The 26004-nt window shown below is 40.1% G+C and overlaps 1 protein-coding gene across 3 annotated transcripts in view; it reads right to left on the reverse strand.

Moving 5' to 3' along the window:
* The window catches only part of LOC114643693 (collagen alpha-1(V) chain-like), a 519467-nt gene that overhangs the window by 291012 nt on the left and 202451 nt on the right, over positions 1-26004 (reverse strand). For all 3 annotated transcript variants that reach the window (XM_051931584.1, XM_051931585.1, XM_051931583.1), the window contains exon 5: positions 3675-3806. In XM_051931584.1, coding sequence (XP_051787544.1) covers positions 3675-3806 — 132 coding nt within the window. The remainder of the gene's footprint in view (positions 1-3674; positions 3807-26004) is intronic.

The following is a 26004-nucleotide window of genomic DNA, read 5'->3' on the forward strand; positions in this document are numbered from 1 at the left end:
TGCAAGTTCACACAGGCGCTGCCATCATTCCAGCAATGCTTATCTCTTCTGTTAAAATTTCCTTGAAGTTCTGTATGTTTAATTTACTGTCAGCAGATTTTTGTTATTCTTCAAACAGTTCACTACACAGGGTTAGTGGTGGAGACTTAACTCTTTTAGGTCTAAACCTTTACATTGAAAACTATTGCTGCTGAAGGTTGGGCGCTTTGTGTTATTATATGAAGGAGTCTATTAAACCTACAATCAAGGTGTTCAGGTTAAAATTACTGCAGATACAAAAAACCAAGAATTTACGGAAGCCGACAGAGGACGTGCAATATCGTTATTTTTTTAAATTGTTTCCTCGAGATAATGGACTCATTTTATTGAGATGTCGAATACGAAAATTTGTTTTCTTGAGATAACGGAATAATTTTATCGCGAACTCGAGAAAACGAAACTTAAACTTTGCTCCTGGCATCAAGCTCACTTAGTTTGTGACTTATTTAAATTGTGTCCTCAAGATAACAGAATAATCGAGATCTTGATAAAACAAAAGATCTTGTTTTCTCAAAATTATGAAATAGTTGTATCTAACATTTATTGTTTAGCTTATTGAAGCCACGTTCCCATTTGAAATGGCAGAACTGTATTGTTCAGCGTGTTACATTTTTGTTCAATCAAGGGCTGACGCTGGCTGAAATGTTTATGCCTTACTTTAGAAAATAATAACATTAGTGTCCGTCATTTAAGAAGACGGTTAGCAAGGCTTCAGCTGTATGGGAGTCGCAATCAACACAGCCTGATGCCAGAAGCAAAGGTTAAGTTTCTTTTTCTCGAGATTGCGATAAAATTATTCCGTTATCTCGAGAAAACAAAGTTCGTTTTCTTGAGATCTCAATAAAATTAGTTTGTTATCTCGAGGAAACAATTTAAAAAAATAATGATATTGCACGTCCTCTCTTGACTTCAGTAAAACATTAAACGTTAGATACAATTATTTCATAGTTTTGAGAAAACAAGATCTTTTGTTTAATCGAGATCTCGATAAAATTATTCCATCATCTCAAGAAAACAAATTTTCATTTTCTCGACATCTCGATAAAATTATTCCGTTATCTCTAGAAAACAAAATTCGTTTTCTTGAAATCTCAATAAAATTAGTCTGTTATCTTGAGAAGACAATTTATAAAAAATAATGATATTGCACATCCTCTCTCAGCTTCCGTAAAACATTAAACGTTAGATACAATTATTTCATAGTTTCGAGAAAACAAGATCTTTTGTTTAATTGAGATCTCGATAAAATTATTCCATCATCTCAAGAAAACAAATTTTCATTTTCTTGACATCGTGATAAAATTATTCCATTATCTCGAGAAAACAAAGTTTGTTTTCTTGAAATCTCAATAAAATTAGTCTATTATCTCGAGGAGACAATTTAAAAAAACTAATGATATTGCACGTCCTTTCTCGGCTTCCGTAAAACATTAAACGTTAGATACAATTATTTCATAATTTTGAGAAAACAAGATATTTTGATTTATCAAGATCTCGATAAAATTATTCTGTTATCTCGAGGAGACAATTAAAAAAAAATAATGATATTGCACGTCCTCTCTCGGCTTCCGTAAAACATTAAACATTAGATACAATTATTTTCATAATTTCGAGAAAACAAGATCTTTTGTTTAATCTAGATCTCGATAAAATTATTCCATCATCTGAAGAAAACAAATTTTCATTTTCTCGACATCTCGACAAAATGATTCCCTTATCTCGAAAAAACAATTTTAAGAAATAACGATATTGCACATCCTCTCTTGGCTTCCATAAGAATTCAACCCAAGAGGACTCTAACTAAACATTAATCGTTAGATACAATTATTTCATAATTTTGAGAAAACAAGATATTTTGATTTATCAAGATCTCGATAAAATTATTCTGTTATCTCGAGGAGACAAATTTTCATTTTCTCGATGTCTTGATAAAATTATTCCATTATCTCGAGAAAAAAAAGTTCGTTTTCTTGAAATCTCAATAAAATTAGTCTGTTATCTCGAGGAGACAATTTAAAAAAAATAATGATATTGCACGTCCTTTCTCGGCTTCCGTAAAACATTAAACGTTAGATACAATTATTTCATAATTTTGAGAAAACAAGATATTTTGATTTATCAAGATCTCGATAAAATTATTCTGTTATCTCGAGGAGACAAATTTTCATTTTCTCGATGTCTTGATAAAATTATTCCATTATCTCGAGAAAAAAAAGTTTGTTTTCTTGAAATCTCAATAAAATTAGTCTATTATCTCGAGGAGACAATTTAAAAAAAATAATGATATTGCACGTCCTCTCTCGGCTTCCGTAAAACATTAAACATTAGATACAATTATTTTCATAATTTCGAGAAAACAAGATCTTTTGTTTAATCTAGATCTCGATAAAATTATTCCATCATCTCAAGAAAACAAATTTTCGTTTTCTCGACATCTCGACAAAATGATTCCCTTATCTCGAAAAAACAATTTTAAGAAATAACGATATTGCACATCCTCTCTTGGCTTCCATAAGAATTCAACCCAAGAGGACTCTATTAGTAAAGACGGTCACTACAAAGGCCTGATGGGTAAAACAGCAGACATGGACAGAAAAAAAACATTGATCTCATTTCTAAAGCCAACTTTTCCCTATATAGCAGAATATGAAGTTGGCTGAATTACTTACTGAGTGCTTGAACTGCTGCTTAACTCACTAGAGTAGCGGATTGATAAGCTGCTTGGTCAGTTAGCCCCCTGGACTATGAATGCGCACACAAGTATGAGCTGCAGTAGACTGGAGTGAATAGGGACATGAAAAAGGAGGTTAGGAAATGGAGGGGCGGCTGACCTGCTTAAATACCCGACTGACTGGGTGACTGAATAAATTTGATAAGCTGATCAGATGACTGACTGGCACATTGTTGGATTACCTGACTGTTTGATTATAAGAGTGATTAATGAATAAATCAATTTAATACTAAATATTGATTAAGAGCATGATCAGCAGATTCAGAATTTTACAAGCTGATCAACTAAAAAACGGATTGACTGGATGACAAATAGTATCACCACCTGACTAAATGACTGAAAGATTAATGAATTGATTAAAAGAGTGAGTAATGAATTAATCAATGACATATTTACAGGGTGGCACAGTGGTGGCACTGCTGCCTTGCAGTAAGGAGGCCTGGCTTCGCTGCCCAGGTCCTCCATGTGTGGAGTTTGCATGTTCTCCCCGTGTCTGCGTGGGTTTCCTCCCAAAGTCCAAAGACAAGCAGGTTAGGTGTATTGGTGATCATAAATTCTCCCTTGTGTGTGTGGGTTTGTGTGTGCCTTGCGGTGGGCTGGCGCCCTGCCCAGGGATTTGTTCCTGCCTTGCGCTGGCTGGGATTGGCTCCAGAAGACCCTCGTGACCCTGTGTTAGGATATAGCGGGTTGGAAGATGACTGACTGACTGACTGGCATATTTACTGACTGACCAACCAACTAGTTAGTGGATTCAGTACCCGACAAACTGATTAATTGACTAAAATCAAAAACCCGTCTCCCGCATGATTCTTTGTCTTGGTTTGGAGAACACCCTCTAGAGGTCAAACATGGCATAACACAAGTGCATAAGGCTACACATAAACATTTTTAGATTTGTACTTACATATTCATCAGCGTTTGGGTCTTGAGACTGCACCGAGTCTGGGGCAGGAGTTTCACAGTCTGGGCTGTAGTGCTCGCAGTAATCACTGGCTGCTCGGTGGTCGGGGACGATCAATAACTGTTGAATATCACCCTGAAATGAACAAATCAGTAAATCAGTAAAGTGTCCTCAGTGTAACTGATGTAAAACATCAAGAAGAGAGGAGCTGCATTTCATTCACATTTCAATTCAGACATTTACTACACCATGTAGTAAGCACACGTTTGGAAAAGAACATCTCAATCTGCAGAACTCGCCAGGCCCTTGTCTTTTGGTGCTTCAAGCAACTTTTATTCATTCTTTTTGATTGCATGTACTGACAAGTTTATTTACTGGGGGCAAAAAGGAATTTGAGTAACGCTGACTTCTCACCGGCTCCTAAAGTTCTCAGTCCTCCTTTTCACCTGTTTGCCCGATCGAGATAGATAGATAGATAGATAGATAGATAGATAGATAGATAGATAGATAGATAGATAGATAGATAGATAGATAGATAGATAGATAGATAGATAGATAGATAGATAGATAGATAGATAGATAGATAGATAGATAGATAGATAGATACTTTAGAATTCTTATGATTCAAAACCCCCAAAATGTACCTGAAGGTTTATAAACAAATCTGACACACTGACTTAATGATACGACTTTGCAGCTCTCTGATTTTTGTAGCCAAGTTGCTATACCAATAAAGGAATATTTTAATTCCTACTGCGAGGACTAATATCTTGCGGGAATTATTCTTCATTTAGTCCAACCACTCAACCATAACATACAGTCGTATGAAAAAGTATGGGTGCCCCTCTTAATTCTTTGGATTTTTGTTTCTTATTGGCTGAGCTTTCAAAGTAGCAACTTCCTTTTAATATCTGACATGTCTTATGGACACAGTAGGATTTCAGCAGTGACGTTAAGTTTATCGGATTAACAGAAAATATGCAATATGCATCATAACAAAAGTAGACAGGTGTATAAATGTGGGCACCCCAACAGAGATATAACATCAATACTTAGTTCAAATCTAACAGCCTCTAGACGCTGTCCTCCTATAGCCTCTGATGAGTGTCTGATTCTGGATGGAGGTATTGCTGACCATTCTTCATACCAAATCTCTCCAGTTCAGTTCAATTTGATGGACAGCCTGCTTCAAATCATCCCATAGATTTTCGATGATATTCAAGTCAGGGGACTGTGACGGCCATTCCAGAACATTGTACTTCTCCCTCTGCATGAATGCCTTTGTAGATTTCCAACTGTGTTTTGGGTCATTGTCTTGTTGGAATATCCAACCCCTGCGTAACTTCAACTTTGTGACTGATGCTTGAACATTATCCTGAAGAATTTGTTGATATTGGGTTGAATTCACTGGACCCTCGACTTTAACAAGGGCCCCAGTCCCTGAACTAGCCACACAGCCCCACAGCATGATGGAACCTCCACTAAATGTGACAGTAGGTAGCAGGTGTTTTTCATGGAATGTGGTGTTCTTCTTCCGCCATGCAAAGCACTTTTTGTTCTGACCAAATAACTCCATTTTTGTCTCATCAGGCCAAAGCACTTTGTTCCAAAATGAATCTGTCTTGTCTAAATGAGCATTGGCATACAACAAGCAACTCTGTGGTGTGAGTGCAGAAAGGGCTTCTTTCTCATCACCCTGCCATACAGATGTTCTTTGTGCAAATTGCGCTGAATTGTAGAACGATGTACAGATACACCATCTGCAGCAAGATGTTCTTGCAGGTCTTTGGAGATGATCTGTGGGTTGTCTGTCACCATTCTCACAATCCTGCCCATATGCCGCTCCTGTATTTTTCTTGGCCTGCCAGACCTGCTGGGTTTAACAGCAACTGTGCCTGTGGCCTTCCATTTCCTGATTCCATTCCTTACAGTTACAGAAACTGACAGTTTAAACCTCTGAGATGGCTTTTTGTAGCCTTCTCCTAAACCAGGAGACTCAACAATCTTTGTTTTCAGATCTTTGGAGAGTTGCTTTGAGGATCCCATGCTGTCACTCTTCAGAGGAGAGTCAAAGGGAAGGAAGCACAACTTGGAATTGGCCACCTTAAATCCCTTTATATCTCCTGATTGGACACACCTGTCTATGAAGTTCAAGGCGTAACAAGCTCATCAACCAATCAGCATTGAGCAGTGACAGGCATTCAAATCAGCACAATGACAAGGGGACACACATTTGTGCACAGCCAGTTTTTCACATTTGATTTAATTTCATACAACTAAATACTGCGTCACTAAAAATTTGTGTTCGGAAAACATCGTAGTACTCAGATGTTCCTAGGAAATGAAAGACGTACCACTGATATCTTTACTGTTGAAAGGAGAGTCAATTATTATGCAGGCTCAGAGGGGGTCACAAACTTTTTCATATGACTGTATCTGTACCCTTTGTTCATTTTTAGTACAAACGCCTTCAGTTGCCGCTCCTTCACTTCCTCTAATCCACCATCCTTGAGCCTCCATCAGACTTTTATGACTGACGGCCTCTCTTGGGTGTATTCAAACAATTAACAGCATGGGCCGTGCAGCAAGTTACTTGTCACAGCTTGTCATAGTACCTTTTTTTTTTTTGTTCAGAAATCTGCGATCTAACGTATTTCATTAAAGGGAAATAAAATGACACAAGGCGAGGCTAAACGTCTCCCAGTGAAGCAGATGTTTCCACACAGAGCAGGGCTGCATTCCCAGGGCCCCATGCTGATGATCAAATACATGACTTGATTTTTCCACTGCCACCATTACTACTTCACTTCACCCCTGAAGCACACAAATGAATTCCTGCTTTTTTTTGTGCCAAGTTTTTCATTTGGAATACTGTACACCGTACGGCAGAGGTCCTCAGGTTTGGTCCCGGAGGGCCGCAGTGCCTGCAGGTTTTTTTGTTCAAAGCCACGTCTTACTGCTGATGCCGATGGTCACTCACACAACATTTGTGGGCTTCGTTTTACATAACGTGCCTTTTAAGATTCCCCTTAATGGCTTTCTTAAGTCCTAAACAGCTGCATTCCCTCTGGTTAACTGCTTGTTGTTTTCATAACCAGCTGCCAATAAGAACATAAGAAATGTGACAAACGGAAGGAGACCATCAAGCCAGTTTGTTTAGCGAATATCTAAGCTGCCCCTTTCTATATAAATAAAACAGAAATCTGCCAATTTGTTCAATAAACCACACAAAAACGGATGAAATGATTTTCACAAAATTTTACACGCATGTGGATGTTGGTCCAAATTAAAATGCTGTCTATAGCAGGGGTCACCAAGTCCAGTCCTGGAGGACCACCGTGGCTGCAGGTTTTCATTGCAGTGAGTGCCCTGTTTGTGCTGCTAATTAACTTCTTGTGAATTCATTTTAATTGAATTGTTCCCCTGAATTTCTTCATCTTCTTCTTTCAAATGCTCCCATTAGGGGTTGCCACAGCGGATCATCTTCTTCCATATCTTCCTGTCCTCATCATCTTCCTCTGTCACACCCATCACCTGCATGTCCTCTCTCATTATATCCATAAATCTTCTCTTAGGCCTTCCTCTTCTCCTCTTCCCTGTCAGCTTGATCCTTAGCACCCTTCTCCCAATATATCCAGCATGTCTCCTCTGCAAATGTCCAAACCAACACAATCTCGCCTCTCTGACTTTGATCTCCCAACCATCCAACCTGATTTGACCCTCTAATGTCCTCATTTCTAATCCTGTCCATCCTTGTCACATCCAATGCACATCTTAACATCTTTAACTCTGTCACCTCCAGTTCTGTCTCCTGTGCCACCGTCTCCAGCCCATATAACATAGCTGGTCTCACTACCGTCCTGTAGACCTTCCCTTTCACTCTTGCTGATACCCATCTGTCACAAATCACTCCTGACACTCTTCTCCACCCTGCCGGCACTCTCTTCTTCACTTCTCTTCCACACTCCATGTTACTCTGTACTGTTATTCCCAAGTATTTAAACTCATCCACCTTCACCGTTCCACCTTATTGTGGTGGAGATGTATGTGTTCCCCTGTGAACCTGAGAGCTATAGCACAGGGGTCACCAAGTCTGGTCCTGGAGGACCACCGTGGCTGCAGGTTTTCATTCGAACCCTTTTTTTTAATGAGTGTCCTGCTTGTGCTGCTAATTAACGTCTTGTGAATTCATTTTAATTGAATTACTTTTTAAAGATTTGTTCTCCTAAATTTCTTCATCGTTCCTCTGAGTTGCTTCATTTCTTTCCTTAAATGGCACCCAAACAGAAATGAAATGTGAAGTGAGGGAGCCAGCAGAAGACCAACTACGTCAGGGCCTCAAACTCCAACCAATTTCATTCCAACCAGCTGCTTAATGAGGCGCAGAGTCTTGTCGTTAATTCAACTCGTTCTTTAATCCGGTGGCTTGTTGTTGTTTTTATTGTGCAATACCAGACATGTCCGAAATTGTGGATTTTCTCATTTCTGTGAAAATGTTTTGAGGTCCTGAGCAGATCAACATTCCTGAGACCTTCACCTTTTTTTTATTTTCAGATATTGTATGATGGACACCAGTTGTTTAGGCTCATTTTATATCTCATTATTGTTTGGCAGGGTGGCACGGTGGGTAGCGCTGCTGCCTCGCAGTAAGGAGACCTGGGTTTGCTTCCCTGCGTGGAGTTTGCATGTTCTCCCCGTGTCTGCGTGGGTTTCCTCCCACGGTCCAAAGACATGCAGGTTAGGTGCATTGGCGGTCCTAAATTGTCCCTAGTGTGTGTGCCCTGTGGTGGGCTGGCGCCCTGTCCGGGGTTTGTTCCTGCATTGTGCCCTGTGTTAGCTGGGATTGGCTCCAGCAGATCCCCGTGACCCTGTGTTAGGATACAGCAGGTTGGACAATGACTGACTGACTGATTGTTTGGCTGCTAATTAAGGAAAAAGAAACAATTAAGGGGTCTGCATCTTCAAGAGCAGGTCAATTCAAATGAATTCAGAAGAAGTTCATGAGCAGCAAAAACAGGTCACTCATTAAGAAAAGGGTTAGAATGAAAACCTGCAGCCACGGTGGTCCTCCAGGACCAGAGCTGGAGACCCCTGGGGAGTTGTAATGGGTGGCAGTAGCGTAAACACTGACACGGGGACTACAATCCCAATGAAGCATCACAAGAATGCTGGGGAGGATGGGAGGACCCCTGTTATCAGCATGCGCAGGTCAGAGTGGGATCTCATCTGAGACCACAATGTTTTCTTCTCAACTAACTTTAGGAACAATTTTGTTGCCTTGATGGATCACAGCCTTTATCTACGTCAGTACGTCATTTTGCTTCATCGTGGGTCCTGTTTTAGACTTTTATTTTTATAGCCATTGATTTTCAAACCCTTTTCTGAGAAATCCATGGGGTCCAAAAGAGGTGTAACGGTGTTGCCAAACCTTTAAGGAACTAAAAGTTCCTAACTTTCAATTGTCCCCCCCAAAAAAAACTTAAACGTTTTGTGACACTTTGGATTTTCTGTGACTAGGATTTTTGGTTTTGATGAAAGCACCGTTAATTTATGGGTTAGCGATCTTTTGCAGATTTTTGGATTATGTCACCGTTTCTAGGTTGCAAATGGATTTCTGTCTGGTGCCTGATGTTGCCCAGATAGACTCCAACCTCCATGACCCAAAACTGGATTTCAGGTGAGTTTAAGAATATCATGTTAAGTTATACACACACATCCCATATAAAACATATCATTACATTTTCAATAGGGTCTGTGGCCTATTCCAGTGACATTGGGTCAAAGCAGGAACCACAACTGGAACTCCGAAACTGACCCACAATGCAGCCAATGTAAACTCACCAGCTAACTACATCTGTGAGTCATTAAGTAGAAAAGAAAATCAGAAGAAACAAAGATGTAAATCTTTCACGTCTGCTTGTTTAAATATCAGCTTCAATCGTTCATTGTTACTTCTCCTTCTCTATTTCAGAATCGTGAAGGAGCTTATCCAGATAGCAAGCCATTCTGATTTATTTGAACGACTGCATTATGATGTACCTTAGGTCACACACATCCATGACTACACCAGTCATTTCATAACAGAATTTACTGCCCACCATCACCACCACTCACTTCCAGTGGTCCTGCTTCACATGCACTGTATTTGTCCCTAATTGTAAAACATGCATATATAGATCTGCATCGGTCTGTCGTGGCGAAAAAGGAGCTGAGCCATAAGGCAAAGCTCTCAATTTACCAGTCGATCTTTGTTCCTACCCTCACCTATGGTCATGAGCTGTGGGTAGTGACCGAAAGAACGAGATCGCGAATACAAGCGGCTGAAATGAGTTTCCTCCGCAGGGTGTCTGGGCTCTCCCTTAAAGATAGGGTGAGAAGCTCAGAGTAGAGCCGCTGCTCCTCCGCATCGAGAGGAGTCAGATGAGGTGGCTCGGGCATCTGATCAGGATGCCTCCTGGACGCCTCCCTGGTGTGGTGTTCCGGGCACGTCTAACCGGGAGGAGGCCCCGGGGAAGACCCAGGACACGCTGGAGGGACTATGTCTCCCGGCTGGCCTGGGAATGCCTTGGGATTCCCCCGGATGAGCTAGAAGAAGTGGCCGGGGAGAGGGAAGTCTGGGTATCTCTGCTCAAGCTGCTGCCCCCGCGACCCGACCTCGGATAAGCGGAAGAGGATGGATGGATGCATATATAGATAGAAATGTATTTGTCCCCATGGGAAATTTGGTTTACATCTATATAATAAAAGCCCAGCACGGCGTCCGTGTCCGGGTCCAGGTTCCTTTTGGCTGTATAGCCGCCCCCGTAGAAAAGCCCCAGTCCTTCCCCTCTCAGAATTCCTGCTTACCCCCCTCCGTTCAGGTGAGTATTTCGAGCCCCGTGTCTGAGTCGGATGGTTCCCCTGCTCACCAATTCGCGTGTTTCAAGCCGCGATTTTCTGTTTTCTCCCTTCCGGCCCACTATGCCTTTCCGTCTTCAGATACCCATGTGCACTTGTACGGAGGAGACCTTACGGAACAATGCCGAAACGAAAGGCAACTGAACCTGCTGCTGCGAGAGAGGACACATTACAGCGTGATCACGAAGCAAAGGCGTGCCAGTCGCTCGCAAGAAACGGACACTCAGCATTCACACAGATTAGCTCAACGACGCGTCTCTGCCTCACAACGAAAGGCAACTGAAACCCATACAGAGAGAGAGAAGGCAGATTACGCCGTGATCGTGAAAGAAAGAGGCAAAAGCGTGCCAATGAGACACCCGACGACAGGTCCTTACGATTGCAAAACAACCGTAATAGACAAACTCCTACAGAGAGAGAGGACACGTTACGCATGACCACTTACTTGAAGCAAACATAATCACTGGTAAACTCTGTGGTCAACAAGTCTTCATCCCCAGGATAGGTCTCGATACTATGGATGACTCTGACCTGCCTTTTGACATGCACAGAAGGCAATTCCCACTCCGACTAGCATACGCTATTACAATAAATAAGGCGTCAAACACTAGATCTTGTAGGTATATTCCTACCTGAGCCTGTCTTCACACATGGCCAGCTCTATGTCGCCTTCTCCAGAGGAAAACATTTTCCAAAAGTGAAAGTCAAAATATTGCCTTGCAAAAGTCAAGGGAAATTACTACAAGATACTAATAAATACTTCACACAGAACGTTGTTTACCAAGAAGTACTCGACTCTGTCCACTCGAATGCCACGGGATTGTGTGACTCCACAGACATTACTATGTGCAATGAAGGTGACGGACGCGATGACACAGTGCTGCACGTCACTGACGAAGTTAATGAAGACCACTCAAATGACCTACATCGCTTTGCTCTTCAGAATGAAGTACCACTACATGCCCCCTCGACAAGCACAGGACGTCCTCAACGGTATGATCCTCCTCTTCCTTACCACCATTTACACAACGTATACGATTTTGATTAGTCTGCGTCCCACACTTCGTGAATCATGGGTTTTGTTTTGAAATTTTGTTTCCCAGGCAAAAATCAAATGCGGTGCGATGAAGGACCCAGTTCACGACTGGCAGCCGCGTTTAAACAGGGAGTCCTTCAACTGTGGTCATCCAACGCGTAGCGTAGCGTGCGCCAAGTCGCTAGTAAATAGATAATTAAATATATAAAATACAGATAATTAAATACACAAATATATACCGTGTATACTCGTTGATAAGTTCTCCCGCGGATAAGTCGGGGCTTGATTTTACCGTTTAATTTCCGGCATTTTATAATGTCGAATGCGGAAAACTCATGCTATTGGTCCAAGAGATTACGATATGCTAATGCCCATCTGAGAGAACAACCATGGAGCACACGGCCTTTTGTGCCTATGTGACCACACGGTAAGACCCGAACTATTCCGAAGCGACTGCGGTGGGTTGGCACCCTGCCCGGGATTGGTTCCTGCCTTGTGCCCTGTGTTGACTGAGATTGGCTCCAGCAGACCCCTGTGACCCTGTGTTCGGATTCAGCGGGTTGGAAAATGGATGGATGGATGGATGGAGATGTGCAAAGAGATGTTTGCACTGTTTTGTGTTTTTTGTATCTCATACACCTTTATCGTAAGAGCATCCCTTATCTACGACGGAGCGTTCAATCAGAAGAAAATATGAAGCTGGTGTCACACACGAGCGCTTAGGAGACTGTCAACAAGTCTAGAGGTGAGTGAAGGTATAAAGGATGAAGGGTTGTTTGATGGTATTGATATCTCTTTCTCTAACCTTCCAGAACCAAAGAAGACAAATAAGCATTTACCACTTCACATTCCAGAAAATGGCTGTCCATCCACTATTTCATCTTCCCCGTCACTTCCAGCTTCCATTGATGACATCACTTCCAGTCCTCCCTTGATGACGTCACTTCCGGCTTCCGATGATGACACCACTTCCGGTCCTCCAGTGATGACGTCACTTCCTCCTTAATCATTCAGCAGCCATTTTGGCATAAAAGCACCCTCAATCCTCTGTACTTTGTCGAATATCCGAATTTACAACAGTTTTGACCAATTTGCTATACTAACCCTAGCAATATACGGGGCCAATCCCCAACTCTTTATACTGGTTTTTGTGACTTCTTATCACACTGGTTTTAAATTAAAAGTCGTTGAAGTGGCGAAAGAAATTGGTGCTGCTGCAGCAAAATTCGATGTGTCTGAGAAACTGGTGCGAGATTGGAGGAAGTAAGAAAATTAAGTGTCGTATAAGTCGGTGTCTGATTTTATGATCGATTTTTCAGCTTTCAATACCCGATTTAAATGTGAGTATATCCATCTATCCATCCATCCTCTTCCGCTTATCTGAGATCAGGTGACGGGGGCAGCAGCTTGAGCAGAGATGCCCAGACTTCCCTCTCCCCGGCCACTTCTTCTAGCTCTTCCCAGGCCAGCCGAGAGACATAGTCCCTCCAGCGTGTCCTGGGTCTTCCTCGGGGCCTCCTCCCAGTTGGACGTGCCCAGAACACCTCACCAGGGAGGCGTCCTGTCCAGGAGGCATCCTGATCAGATGCCCGAGCCACCTCATCTGACTGCTCTCGATGCGGAGGAGCAGCGGCTCTACTCTGAGCTCCTCCCGGATGACTGAGCTTCTCACCCTGTCATTAAGGGAAAGCCCAGACACCCAGGGGAGGAAACTCATTTCAGCCGCTTGTATTCACGATGTAGTTCTTTCGATCACTACTACATATACGTGAGATATACATATAATATTAAATATAAAGAAACACACTATGGTCTAAATCAAGGGTCAACAAGTCCGGTCCTGGAGGACCACCGTGGCTGCAGGTTTTCATTCTCACCCTTTTCTTAATAAGTGACCTGTTTTTGCTGCTAATTAACTTCTTCTGAACTCATTTTAATTGACCTGCTCTTGAAGACTCAGACCCCTTAATTATTTCTTTCTCCTTAACTCTTTGAGGGCTGAATATTTTTTGCAGGCAACTCTGCTTTTTAAAATGCACACAAACCAAAGGTTTCCCATGTAAATTAATGTAAAACGTCTGCTGCTGTGGCGGAGGTCGATGCCTGTTCAGCGTCTCTGGTGGCTTTGTAGCAGCAGCTCGATAGCTGGTAGGAATGCGTGGAGGGCTGGCTGCCTGACCTGTCTTGACGTGGCAGCGCAACACAATCTGGTTTGTACCTCTTGTCATCGTAAGCGGCGGTCCTCCCAGGCGAACATTGCCGTGGGCGAATCAGCTACACAGGCATATTCAGCACCACAATCAGCTGAAGCCGGTACTTCACTTTCGTTTTCAATCTTTATCTTCAGATCACTTGCCTCAAAATCGGAGTCTGACAAGTCAGAGTCCGATTCGGTGATAACACGCAAAATGTTTTCCACTTGTACATTCGCTTTGGTCTCTTGCCAGATGTCGATGCCGTTTTAGAGGTTGTTTGCTCTTCGCTACTCATGCATGCGCAGGTAATTGAGGTCAAATCAACAAAGCTCACTTTCCTTCTAGCAAAGAGAGTCGTACTAAAACATAACGGTGAGTTTTGTCAGCGTTTATGGCTGAATACCATCCACTACCTCTGAATTTCGACAAAAGTTGACATCCGCCCTGAAAGAGTTAATTAGCAGCCAAACAATAATGAGATACAAAATGAGCCAAAACAAGTGGTGTCCCTCATACAATATCTGAAAATAAAGAAAGATGAGGGTCTAAGGAACGTCTATCTGCTCAGGTCCGCAAAACATTTTAACAGTGTGCTCTTAGAAAAGAGAAAATCCTCAATTTCGGACATGTCTGGTAATGCACCACGAGAGCAGCAACAAGCCATGGAATTAAAGAATGAGTTGAATTAGAGCGCCTGATTAAGCAACTGGTTGGAATGAAATTGCTTGGAGTTTGAGGCCCTGACTCAGTTGGTCTTCTTGCTGGCTCACTCACTTCACGTTTTGGGTGCCATTTAAGGAAAGAAATGAAGCAACTCAGAGGAACGATGAGGAAATTCAGGAGAACAAATCTTAAAAAAGCAATTCAATTAAAATGAATTTACAAGACGTTAATTAGCAGTACAAGCAGGGCACTCATTAAAAAAAAAGGGTTAGAATAATAATAATAATAATAATTCTTTGCATTTATATAGCGCTTTTCTCATTACTCAAAGCGCTCAGCAATTGCAGGTTAAGGGCCTTCCTCGCTCAAGGGCCCAACAGAGCAGAGTCCCTATTGGCATTTACGGGATTCGAACCGGCAACCTTCCGATATAAACAAATAAACAAATGGTGCAAAAAGTTGCAAAGAAGTTCCGCGACGCTATATACATATGGAAAGAATAATAACTATTGCACTATTGGGTTAGTGCACATAATGTAAATATTGCACAATAATGATGATCATGTGCAGTGAGTAGTGGATGTTGGACCTGAGAGTAATGATATTGTACAGTATACAGATCTTACACAGTTATTATCAGTACCATTTAGATATTGGATATTGCACAGTTGATGGATAGAAGGAAGTCCAGGGGTCGGGGGGGTTAGACTGTGTAGTCAGTGCCCGTGTGAGTTTAGAATGGTTATGGGTTTTGGGAAAAAACTGTTCTTGAGTCTGTTTGTCCTTGTTGTGATGCCCCTGTAGCGCCTCCCTTAGGCCAACAGGTCAAACAGATCAGAGCCAGGGTGGCAGCTGTCCTTAATGATGTTTTTTGCTCTGCTTAGGCAGCAGGAGATGTAAATGTCCATCAGGGAGGGAAGAGGGCAGCCGATGATCTTCTTTACTATTCTCTGAAGCCTCTCCCTGTCTGCCGTACCATACTGTGATACAGTACGTCAGCAGGCTCTCGATGGACGAGAAGGACCAAGAAGGTAGAAGGTCAGTAGCAGGTTGGAGTCCAGGTTGTGCTTTCTGAGGACCCTCAGGAAGTGTAACCGCTGCTGAGCATTCTTGATGACTGCTGTGATGTTGTCTGTCCAGGCTCTCAATGGACGAGAAGGTCCAAGAAGGTAGGTGGTCAGTAGTAGGTTGGAGTCCAGGTTGTGCTTTCTGAGGACCCTCAGGAAGTGTAACCGCTGCTGAGCATTCTTGATGACTGCTGTGATGTTGTCTGTCCAGGCTCTCAATGGATGAGAAGGTCCAAGAAGGTAGAAGGTCAGTAGCAGGTTGGAGTCCAGGTTGTGCTTTCTGAGAACCCTCAGGAAGTGTAACCGCTGCTGAGCATTCTTGATGACTGCTGTGATGTTGTCTGTCCAGGCTCTCGATGGACGAGAGGGTCCAAGAAGGTAGAAGGTCAGTAGCAGGTTGGAGTCCAGGTTGTGCTTTCTGAGGACCCTCAGGAAGTGTAACCGCTGCTGAGCCTTCTTGTTGACTGCTGTGATGTTGTCTGTCCAGAAGATGTCAGCGGAGATAAGGACGCAGAGAAATCAGAAGGTATGGACCCTCTCCACACACTCGCCGTTGATGTAAAGGGGGACTAAGTCAGTGCTGTGCCTCCTGAAGATGACAATGATCTCCTTGGTTTTCCTGATCTCCTTGGTTTTCCTGGTGTTCAGAGCCAAACTGTTCTTTGAACACCAGGCTGCCAACTTCAGGACCTTTTCTCTGTAAGCTGCCTCGTCTCCCTTTGAGATGAGTCCGACCACAGTGGTGTCGTCCGCAAACTTGATGATGAGGTTGTTGTTGTGGGCTGGACTGCAGTCGTGGGTGTAGAGACAGTACAGGAGGGGGCTCAGCACACAGCCTTGTGGGGTACCGGTGTTCAGTGTGCGAATGGAGGAATGGTGGGGACAGAGTCTCACAGTCTGGAGCCGGTTGGTAAGACACATGTGAGAGGGGGGAGGCCAAGAGTGACCAGTTTGGTGATGAGAATGTCAGGAATGATTGTATTAAAAGCTGAGCTGTAATCCACAAACAGCATCCGAATGTAGCTCTGCTGCTGCTCCAGACGGCTCAGCACAGAGTGGAGAGCTACGGCGATGGCGTCTTCTGTACATCTGTTTGCGCGACATGCAACTTTGTAGGGATCAGAGTCTTGGGGGAGATAGTCCTTGATGTGCTGGAGAACTATTCTCTCGAAGCACTTCATGATTACCAGAGGAACCATAGAGAGCATCCTGAGCAACTGGTTTGGAAATTGCACGGTCAGGTGATGGCAAAGCCCTACAACAGATAGTGTAGACAGCTGAGAAGATCATCAGTGTCTCTCTTCCTTCCATCATGGACATTTACACCACATGCTGCATCCGCAAAGCCACCAGCATTGTGAATGACCCAACACACCCTTCACATTCACTGTTTACACTCCTGCCATTGGGAAAAAGGGTACCGAAACACCAGAATGTGTAACAGTTTGTTCCCCCACGCAGTCAGACCCCTGAACACTCATGGACCGGTCTGATATCTGACATATGTGTCCTGTTCTGCAGTGCTGCACATGTTTGCACATTTGACTCACATGCACCTTGTTATATACTATGTGTTGTGGATTCTTCATTGTCCTGTGTGTTATGTAGCACCATGGTCCTGGAGGAACGTTGTTTCATTTCACTGTATGCTGAACTACAGTATATGGATGAAATGACAATAAATACTCTTGAATCTTGACATCCTCCACTGCAATCTTTGACCTATAGGTAAATTGGAGAGTGCCCAGGTGGTCTACCACAAGAGGGCTCACATATTCCAGGATGAGCCTCTCAAAGATCATCATGATGTGAGACCTAAGTGCCACTGGCCTGTAGCTGTTATGTGAAAAGGTGCCTGCAATCTTTGGAACAGGAACAATGCAGGATGTTTTCCTCAGCAGTGGCACTTTCTGGAGCCTTAGGGACAGACTGAACAGCTGACAGGGGACACCACAAAGTTGCTGAACTCGGGGACACACTGGCTCCATCTGGTCCTTGCGGCATTTCCTGTTTGTAGCTTCTTCAGTTGTCTCCTTACTCGGTCTTCAGTTAAGGACAGCCTGAACTGATGGTCACAGATGGCAATTCCAGCTGACGTCATAGGAGTTTTTGACTTAGTAAGGATGCATGTAAGGCTGACTGGCAACTCTAAACAAGTCTTGGACGTATATGGCCCTGTGATGGACCCACAGCTGGCACCTGATGTTGCCAGTTCAAGGTAACCATAAAACTGATATCTACAAGTTCAGTAAATGGCAGGCTGTGGCAGTGTGGGCTTATTTATTGACTGTGTGCCCTCTAGTGGTCACAATTGTCATGTCATATTATTTTTATTTTAAATTAGGTCAAAAAGTTAACACACACTGGGTTTTTAATGCCTAAAATAATGAATAAACTAGTCAGTCAGTCATTATCCAACCCACTATATCCTAACACAGGGTCACGGGCAGTCTGCTGGAGCCAATCCCAGCCAACACAGGTGGCAAAGGAAGAAGGGCACACCAGTCCACTGCAGGGCACACACACCAAGCACACACTAGGGACAATTTAGGACCACTAACGCATCTAACCTGCATGTCTCTGGACTGTGGGAGGAAACCGGAGCAAACCCATGCAGACACGGGGAGAACATGGGAGCATGGGAAAGGCGCTATATAAATATAAATATTATTAATATGCAAAGGTGGGTAATGACGAGTTACATTTACTCCGTTACATTTACTTGAGTAACTTTTTAAAAAAAATTGTACTTCTAAGAGTAGTTTTACTACACCATACTTTTTTACTTTTACTTGAGTACATCTGTGAAGAAGAAACGCTACTTTTACTCCACTACATCGGGCAACACTCGAATCGTTACTTTTTTTCCATTATATACGCTGTATTCCAAACATGCACAGCAGAAGACGGCCGCCGCGTATTCTTTAGCTAAAACTCCCTAAACCGTTTCCCTTTCATTCTCTATGGTAGTAGAAAACCACTACCGATGCAATCTATTTTCTACCACTTCCGTTTCGGGGGGCGCTGTTCTGCGCTTTTTGCCGCTCTGCCTGCCTGCCTGCAGCGTCTGCCTTCATAGATGTACAGGGGCGTTTTTCTTTTCTTTCTTAAGTAAATCGTTAAGTTTAAAATGTCGATGTGGTTATTTCTGTTGATTAATTAATGCTTTCATTGATTATAGCTAATACTGTTATCAAGTGGTTGCTATTTTTACCTGTTGTATACAATCTATCTAGCGTCTTTCACATCTATCTCCACTCTCACTGCCCGCTTGCCTGCGTGCAGCGTGTGTCGATTGATATATGATTTAATGTATTTCTTTTTGACATAATTCTCTGAGTTGTAAAATACATATACATTATATATAAAACGAAACTATTATATAGCTAACACTGTTACGTATCTGTCTAGTGCCTTCTCTGTCTGCCTCTTATATAAGTGCCTTCCCTATCTATCCGTTTATCTAGTGCCTTTCACATGTGAATGTACTCTCATTGCCTGCTTGCCATTTTGCAGCACCTGTCATATAGTGCCTTTCACATCTATCTATCTCTCTATCTATCTAGTGCCTTTCATCTATCGTGCCTTCTATCTATCTATCTATGTTATATAGTGCCTTTCATATCTATCTATCTATCTATCTATCTATCTATCTATCTATCTATCTATCTATCTATCTATCTATCTATCTATCTATCTATCTATCTAGTGCCTTTCACCTATTGTGCCTTTCATGTATATATCTATCTAGTGCCTTTCATCTATCATGCCTTTTATTTATCTATGTTATATAGTGCCTTTCATATCTATCTATCTATCTATCTATCTATCTATCTATCTATCTATCTATCTATCTATCTATCTATCTATCTGTTATATAGTGCCTTTCATATCTATCTATCTATCTATCTAGTGCCTTTCACCTATTGTGCCTTTCATCTATATATCTATCTAGTGCCTTTCATCTATTGTGCCTTTTATTTATCTATCTATGTTTTATAGTGCCTTTCATATCTATCTATCTATCTGTTTTATAGTGCCTTTCATATCTATCTATTTGTTATATAATGCCTTTCATATCTATCTATCTATCTATCTATCTATCTATCTATCTATCATATAGTGCCTTTCATATCTATCTATCTGTTATATAGTGCCTTTCCTATCTATCTATCTATCTATCTATCTATCTATCTATCTATCTATCTATCTATCTAGTGCCTTTCATCTATATATCTATCTAGTGCCTTTCATCGATTGTGCCTTTTATTTATCTATCTATGTTATATAGTGCCTTTCATATCTATTTATCTATCTATCTGTTATATAGTGCCTTTCATATCTATCTGTTATATAGTGCCTTTCACATCCATCTATCTATCTATTATATAGTGCCTTTCATATCTATCTGTTATATAGTGCCTTTCATATCTATCTGTTATATAGTGCCTTTCATATCTATCTATCTATCTATCTATCTATCTATCTATCTATCTATCTATCTATTATATAGTGCCTTTCATATCTATCTGTTATATAGTGCCTTTCATATCTATCTATCTATCTATCTATCTATCTATCTATCTATCTATCTATCTATCTATCTGTTATATAGTGCCTTTCATATCTATCTGTTATATAGTGCCTTTCATATCTATCTATCTATCTATCTATCTATCTATCTATCTATCTATCTATCTATCTATCTATCTATCTATCTGTTATATAGTGCCTTTCCCATCCATCTATCTATCTATTATATAGTGCCTTTCATATCTATGTTATATAGTGCATTTCATATCTATCTATCTATCTATCTATCTATCTATCTATCTATCTATCTATCTATCATATAGTGCCTTTCATATCTATCTGTTATATAGTGCCTTTCATATCTATCTATCTGTTATATAGTGCCTTTCCTATCTATCTATCTATCTATCTATCTATCTATCTATCTATCTATCTATCTATCTATCTATCTATCTATCTATCTAGTGCCTTTCATCTATATATCTATCTAGTGCCTTTCATCGATTGTGCCTTTTATTTATCTATCTATGTTATATAGTGCCTTTCATATCTATCTATCTATCTATCTATCTGTTATATAGTGCCTTTCATATCTATTTATCTATCTATCTGTTATATAGTGCCTTTCATATCTATCTGTTATATAGTGCCTTTCACATCCATCTATCTATCTATTATATAGTGCCTTTCATATCTATCTGTTATATAGTGCCTTTCATATCTATCTGTTATATAGTGCCTTTCATATCTATCTATCTATCTATCTATCTATCTATCTATCTATCTATCTATCTATCTATCTATCTATTATATAGTGCCTTTCATATCTATCTGTTATATAGTGCCTTTCATATCTATCTATCTATCTATCTATCTATCTATCTATCTATCTATCTATCTATCTATCTATCTATCTATCTATCTATCTATCTGTTATATAGTGCCTTTCCCATCCATCTATCTATCTATTATATAGTGCCTTTCATATCTATGTTATATAGTGCATTTCATATCTATCTATCTATCTATCTATCTATCTATCTATCTATCTATCTATCTATCTATCTGTTATATAGTGCCTTTCATATCTATCTGTTATATAGTGCCTTTCATATCTATGTTATATAGTGCCTTTCATATCTATCTATCTATCTATCTATCTATCTATCTATCTATCTATCTATCTATCTATCTATCTATCTATCTTTTCTCCTGACAGTTTTATATCTTCTATTATACAGTGCTTTCCTAGTTTATCTATCTAGTAACTTCTCTGTCTGTGCATTATTCAGTGATCTGTCTGACAGTGTATGTCTTACAGAACTTAAAAATAAGAACAATTATAAGGACAGTTGTTCATTTTAATTGCAGTCTCAATTTTTATTTTTTTTAAAAAGCGCACCCTACATCTATTATACAGTGACTATGTCAACTGTGTCAACTATCCGCGACTGGCCAGTCCAGGTAAAGTGAGACTTGTTGTATGTGCACAAGCTGCTGTTTTCTAATCTTATTTTCTATCAGCTGTGCTATTTGGAGGGCAAGTGAATATGGAGTATTCTACTGTCAGTGTACAGTCTGTACATCTTGTCACTGTAAGTAGCTTGCACTGTTCAAACATACATGTCACCTACTGTAGGTATCGGCTTCAAAAGCTTTGTTGTGAAAAACTGAGATTTGGACCTTTGTGATATTTTTGCATCTTTATTTTGTAAAGATGTTATTTATTTTTACTCATTTTTTATTTTATTATTTGGAAAGAGCAGAACTTGCATATTATTTTATATTTTTGTCTGTCTTATTACAACATTTCTAAAAAATAAATCATTTATTATGTTCAAACAGTTCCTCAGTACTTGAGTAGTCTTTTCACCAAATACTGTTTACTTCTACTTGAGTCGTATTATTTTGAAGTTACGCTACTCTTACTTGAGTACAATTCTTAGCTCCTCTACTCACCTCCGACATGCAAACTCCATGCAGGGAGGACCCGGGAAGCAAACCCACCTTACTGCGAGGCAGCAGCGCTACCACTGTGCCACCGTGCCACCCTGAATGAACTATACTTTAAAAATAATCTATAATAACTTATAATAATTTATCATATGAGTGTAATTCAGAAAATTCTATATAAGATGGGCAATACTTTTTCATATGGAAGAGCAGATTGTCCCTTCTCTCATGGAATTCTTACAGTTATCAGTGGACATATTTTTTAGACAACAATAAAATCAAATTTAACAGAAACACTAAATTCTACTGGCCAGAAATCTAAACATTTGGTTTATGGGCCTCAACATTCCAAGCCCTGCTCTGTTAATTCCTGTCTCAGTCCCATGGGTTGCGAAGTTAATGTGAAAAACGTGCAGAGAAAGTTTGAGACACCTGGCCAGACTTTAGAATGGGGGCAGTTAGGGAAATGCTGAAAGGATGGAGCGTCAGAAGAAAACAAGGAATGCCGGTGGGTTCGCTACATCTGGCAGGTATTACTTGGATTCCGCCTCCTGGACGCGTTCCCTGGCCACAGGCAGTGAAGCAGCTGAGGCCGACATGTGCTCCTTGAGGTCCCACACTGAGGAAGCGGCACCGCTTAAAAAAACATGGCGAGCTTACTGCACGTAAATCTTGTATCATGTGTGATACGAATTAACAGACGAGAGCCAAAAGGGTCAGTTGTCGGGGGATCTTTTCTCCCTCATTTTATTTTAGTTTTTCTCAACAATCCGAATGAGGCGGTTCACCTCAAATGTGCAAGATCTGATCATTTTGCCTTGCTTTATTTTCCTTAGGATGAACATACTTTTAAAAGATTTCAGAACTTTATTTTAGAGGACTTTTGTAGACCTAGACCACAGGAAATGGGGAGACTACCAGAGCCTATTTTTAATGAAGAGGCAGTGATGTCAGCAAAGTTGAGTTTCTAGACTCATTTAATCCACAAATCTAATTCCCTTCATTATTTTAAACACTTCAGTCAGGTCTCCTCTTCATCTCCGTTAAAGGCTCAGCTCTTTTCACTCTTTTCACCTTTTCTCATCACTCATCTCCTGTAGCTCCCTGTAATCAGCCTAGTCGCTCTTCTCTGGACCTTCTCTTGTGCTGCTATGTCCTTTTTGTAACCTGGAGACCCAAACTGTACACAGGACTCCAGATGAGGCCTCACCAGTGTGTTATAAAGACTTGAGCAGAACCTCCTGTGACTTGTACTCCACACATCAAGGCGCTATATAACCTGACATATTCTATAAGCCTTCTTAATGGCTTCTGAACACTGACTGCCAGTTGACCGCGTCAAGTCCACTAAAACTCTTTCTCATAAGTCAAGTCAAGTTGGGGAGCATGCACTGGTACAAAGCGTTGCTGCAACCACTACACCTCACGCCTAGACAAACTGGTGAGGAAGGCAGGCTCTATTGTAGGCACAGAGCTGGACAGTCTGACATCTGTGGCAGAGAGACGGGCGCTGAGCAGACTCCTGTCAATCATGGAGAATCCATAGCATCCACTGAACAGGATCATCTCCAGACAGAGGAGCAGCTTCAGTGACAGACTGCTGTCACCGTCCTGCTCCACTGACAGACTGAGGAGATCGTTCCTCCACCACACTATGTGATTCTTCAATTCCACTCAGGGGGGTAAACGTTAACATTATAAAAAGTTATTGTCTGTTATACCTGCATTTTTATCACTCTTTAATTTAATATTGTTATTATCAGTATGCTGCTGCTGGAGTATGGGAATTTCCCCTTGGGATTAATAAAGTATCTATCTATCTATCTATCTATCTATCTATCTATCTATCTATCTATCTATCTATCTATCTATCTATCTATTATATAGTGACTTTTGTATCTATCTATCTATCTATCTATCTATCTATCTATCTATCTATCTATCTATCTATCTATCTATCTATCTATCATATAGTGCCTTTCACATTATCTATCTATCTATCTATCTATCTATCTATCTATCTATCTATCTATCTATCTATCTATCTATTTATTATATAGTGACTTTTGTATCTATCTATCATATAGTGTCTTTCATATCTATCTATCTATCTATCTATCTATCTATCTATCTATCTATCTATCTATCTATCTATCTATCTATCTATTATATAGTGACTTTTGTATCTATCTATCTATCTATCTATCATATAGAGCCGTTCGTATCTATCTATCTATCTATCTATCTATCTATCTATCTATCTATCTATCTATCTATCTATCTATCTATCTATCTATCTATCATATAGTGCCTTTCACATTATCTATCTATCTATCTATTTATTATATAGTGACTTTTGTATCTATCTATCATATAGTGTCTTTCACATCTATCTATCTATTATATAGTGACTTTTGTATCTATCTATCTATCATATAGTGCCTTTCACATTATCTATCTATCTATCTATTTATTATATAGTGACTTTTGTATCTATCTATCTATCTATCTGTCTATCTATCTGTCTATCATATAGTGCCTTTCACATTATCTATCTATCTATTTATTATATAGTGACTTTTCTATCTATCTATCTATCTATCTATCTATCTATCTATCTATCTATCTATCTATCTATCTATCTATCTATCTATCTATCTATCATATAGTGTCTTTCATATCTATCTATTATATAGTGCCTTTCACATCTATCTATTATATAGTGACTTTTGTATCAATCTATCTATCATATAGTGCCTTTCACATTATCTATCTATCTATCTATTTATTATATAGTGACTTTTGTATCTACCTATCATATAGTGTCTTTCACATCTATCTATCTATTATATAGTGATTTTTGTATCTATCTATCTATCATATAGTGCCTTTCACATTATCTATCTATCTATCTATCTATTTATTATATAGTGACTTTTCTATCTATCTATCTATCTATCTATCTATCTATCTATCTATCTATATATCTATCTATCTATCTATCTATCATATAGTGCCTTTCACATCTACCTATCTATCTATTATATAGTGACTTTTGCATCTATCTATGTATCTATCTATTTATTATATAGCGACTTTTGTATCTATCTATCTATCTATCTATCTATCTATCTATCTATCTATCTATCTATCTATCTATCTATCTATCTATCTATCTATCATATAGTGTCTTTCATATCTATCTATCTATTATATAGTGCCTTTCACATCTATCCATTATATAGTGACTTTTGCATCTATCTATCTATTATATAGTGACTTTTGTATCTATCTATCTATCATATAGTGCCTTTCACATTATCTATCTATCTATCTATTTATTATATAGTGCCTTTCACATCTATCCATTATATAGTGACTTTTGCATCTATCTATCTATTATATAGTGACTTTTGTATCTATCTATCTATCTATCATATAGTGCCTTTCACATTATCTATCTATCTATCTATCTATCTATCTATCTATCTATCTATCTATCTATCTATCTATCTATCTATCTATCTATCTATCTATCTATTTATTATATAGTGCCTTTCACATCTATCCATTATATAGTGACTTTTGCATCTATCTATCTATTATATAGTGACTTTTGTATCTATCTATCTATCATATAGTGCCTTTCACATTATCTATCTATCTATCTATTTATTATATAGTGACTTTTCTATCTATCTATCTATCTATCTATCTATCTATCTATCTATCTATCTATCTATCTATCTATCTATCTATCTATCTATCTATCTATCTATCTATCTATCTATCTATCTATCTATCTACACAACGAAACAACTCAGAATCACAGCTGGCAGCACCCCAGGCAGACACACCCAGTCCAGTCCCACCCTCCGGAAATGACTCTCTATCTGCCACAGCCAGGTGTTACGTGGGTGACTCTTTGGCCTGGTCCAGCCACTCAGGTCCCCAACAATGATGATCTTACGAGCCGGGGAAATGCGCCA

Source organism: Erpetoichthys calabaricus, chromosome 9 (genome assembly GCF_900747795.2).
Source record: "Erpetoichthys calabaricus chromosome 9, fErpCal1.3, whole genome shotgun sequence".
NCBI lineage: Eukaryota > Metazoa > Chordata > Cladistia > Polypteriformes > Polypteridae > Erpetoichthys > Erpetoichthys calabaricus.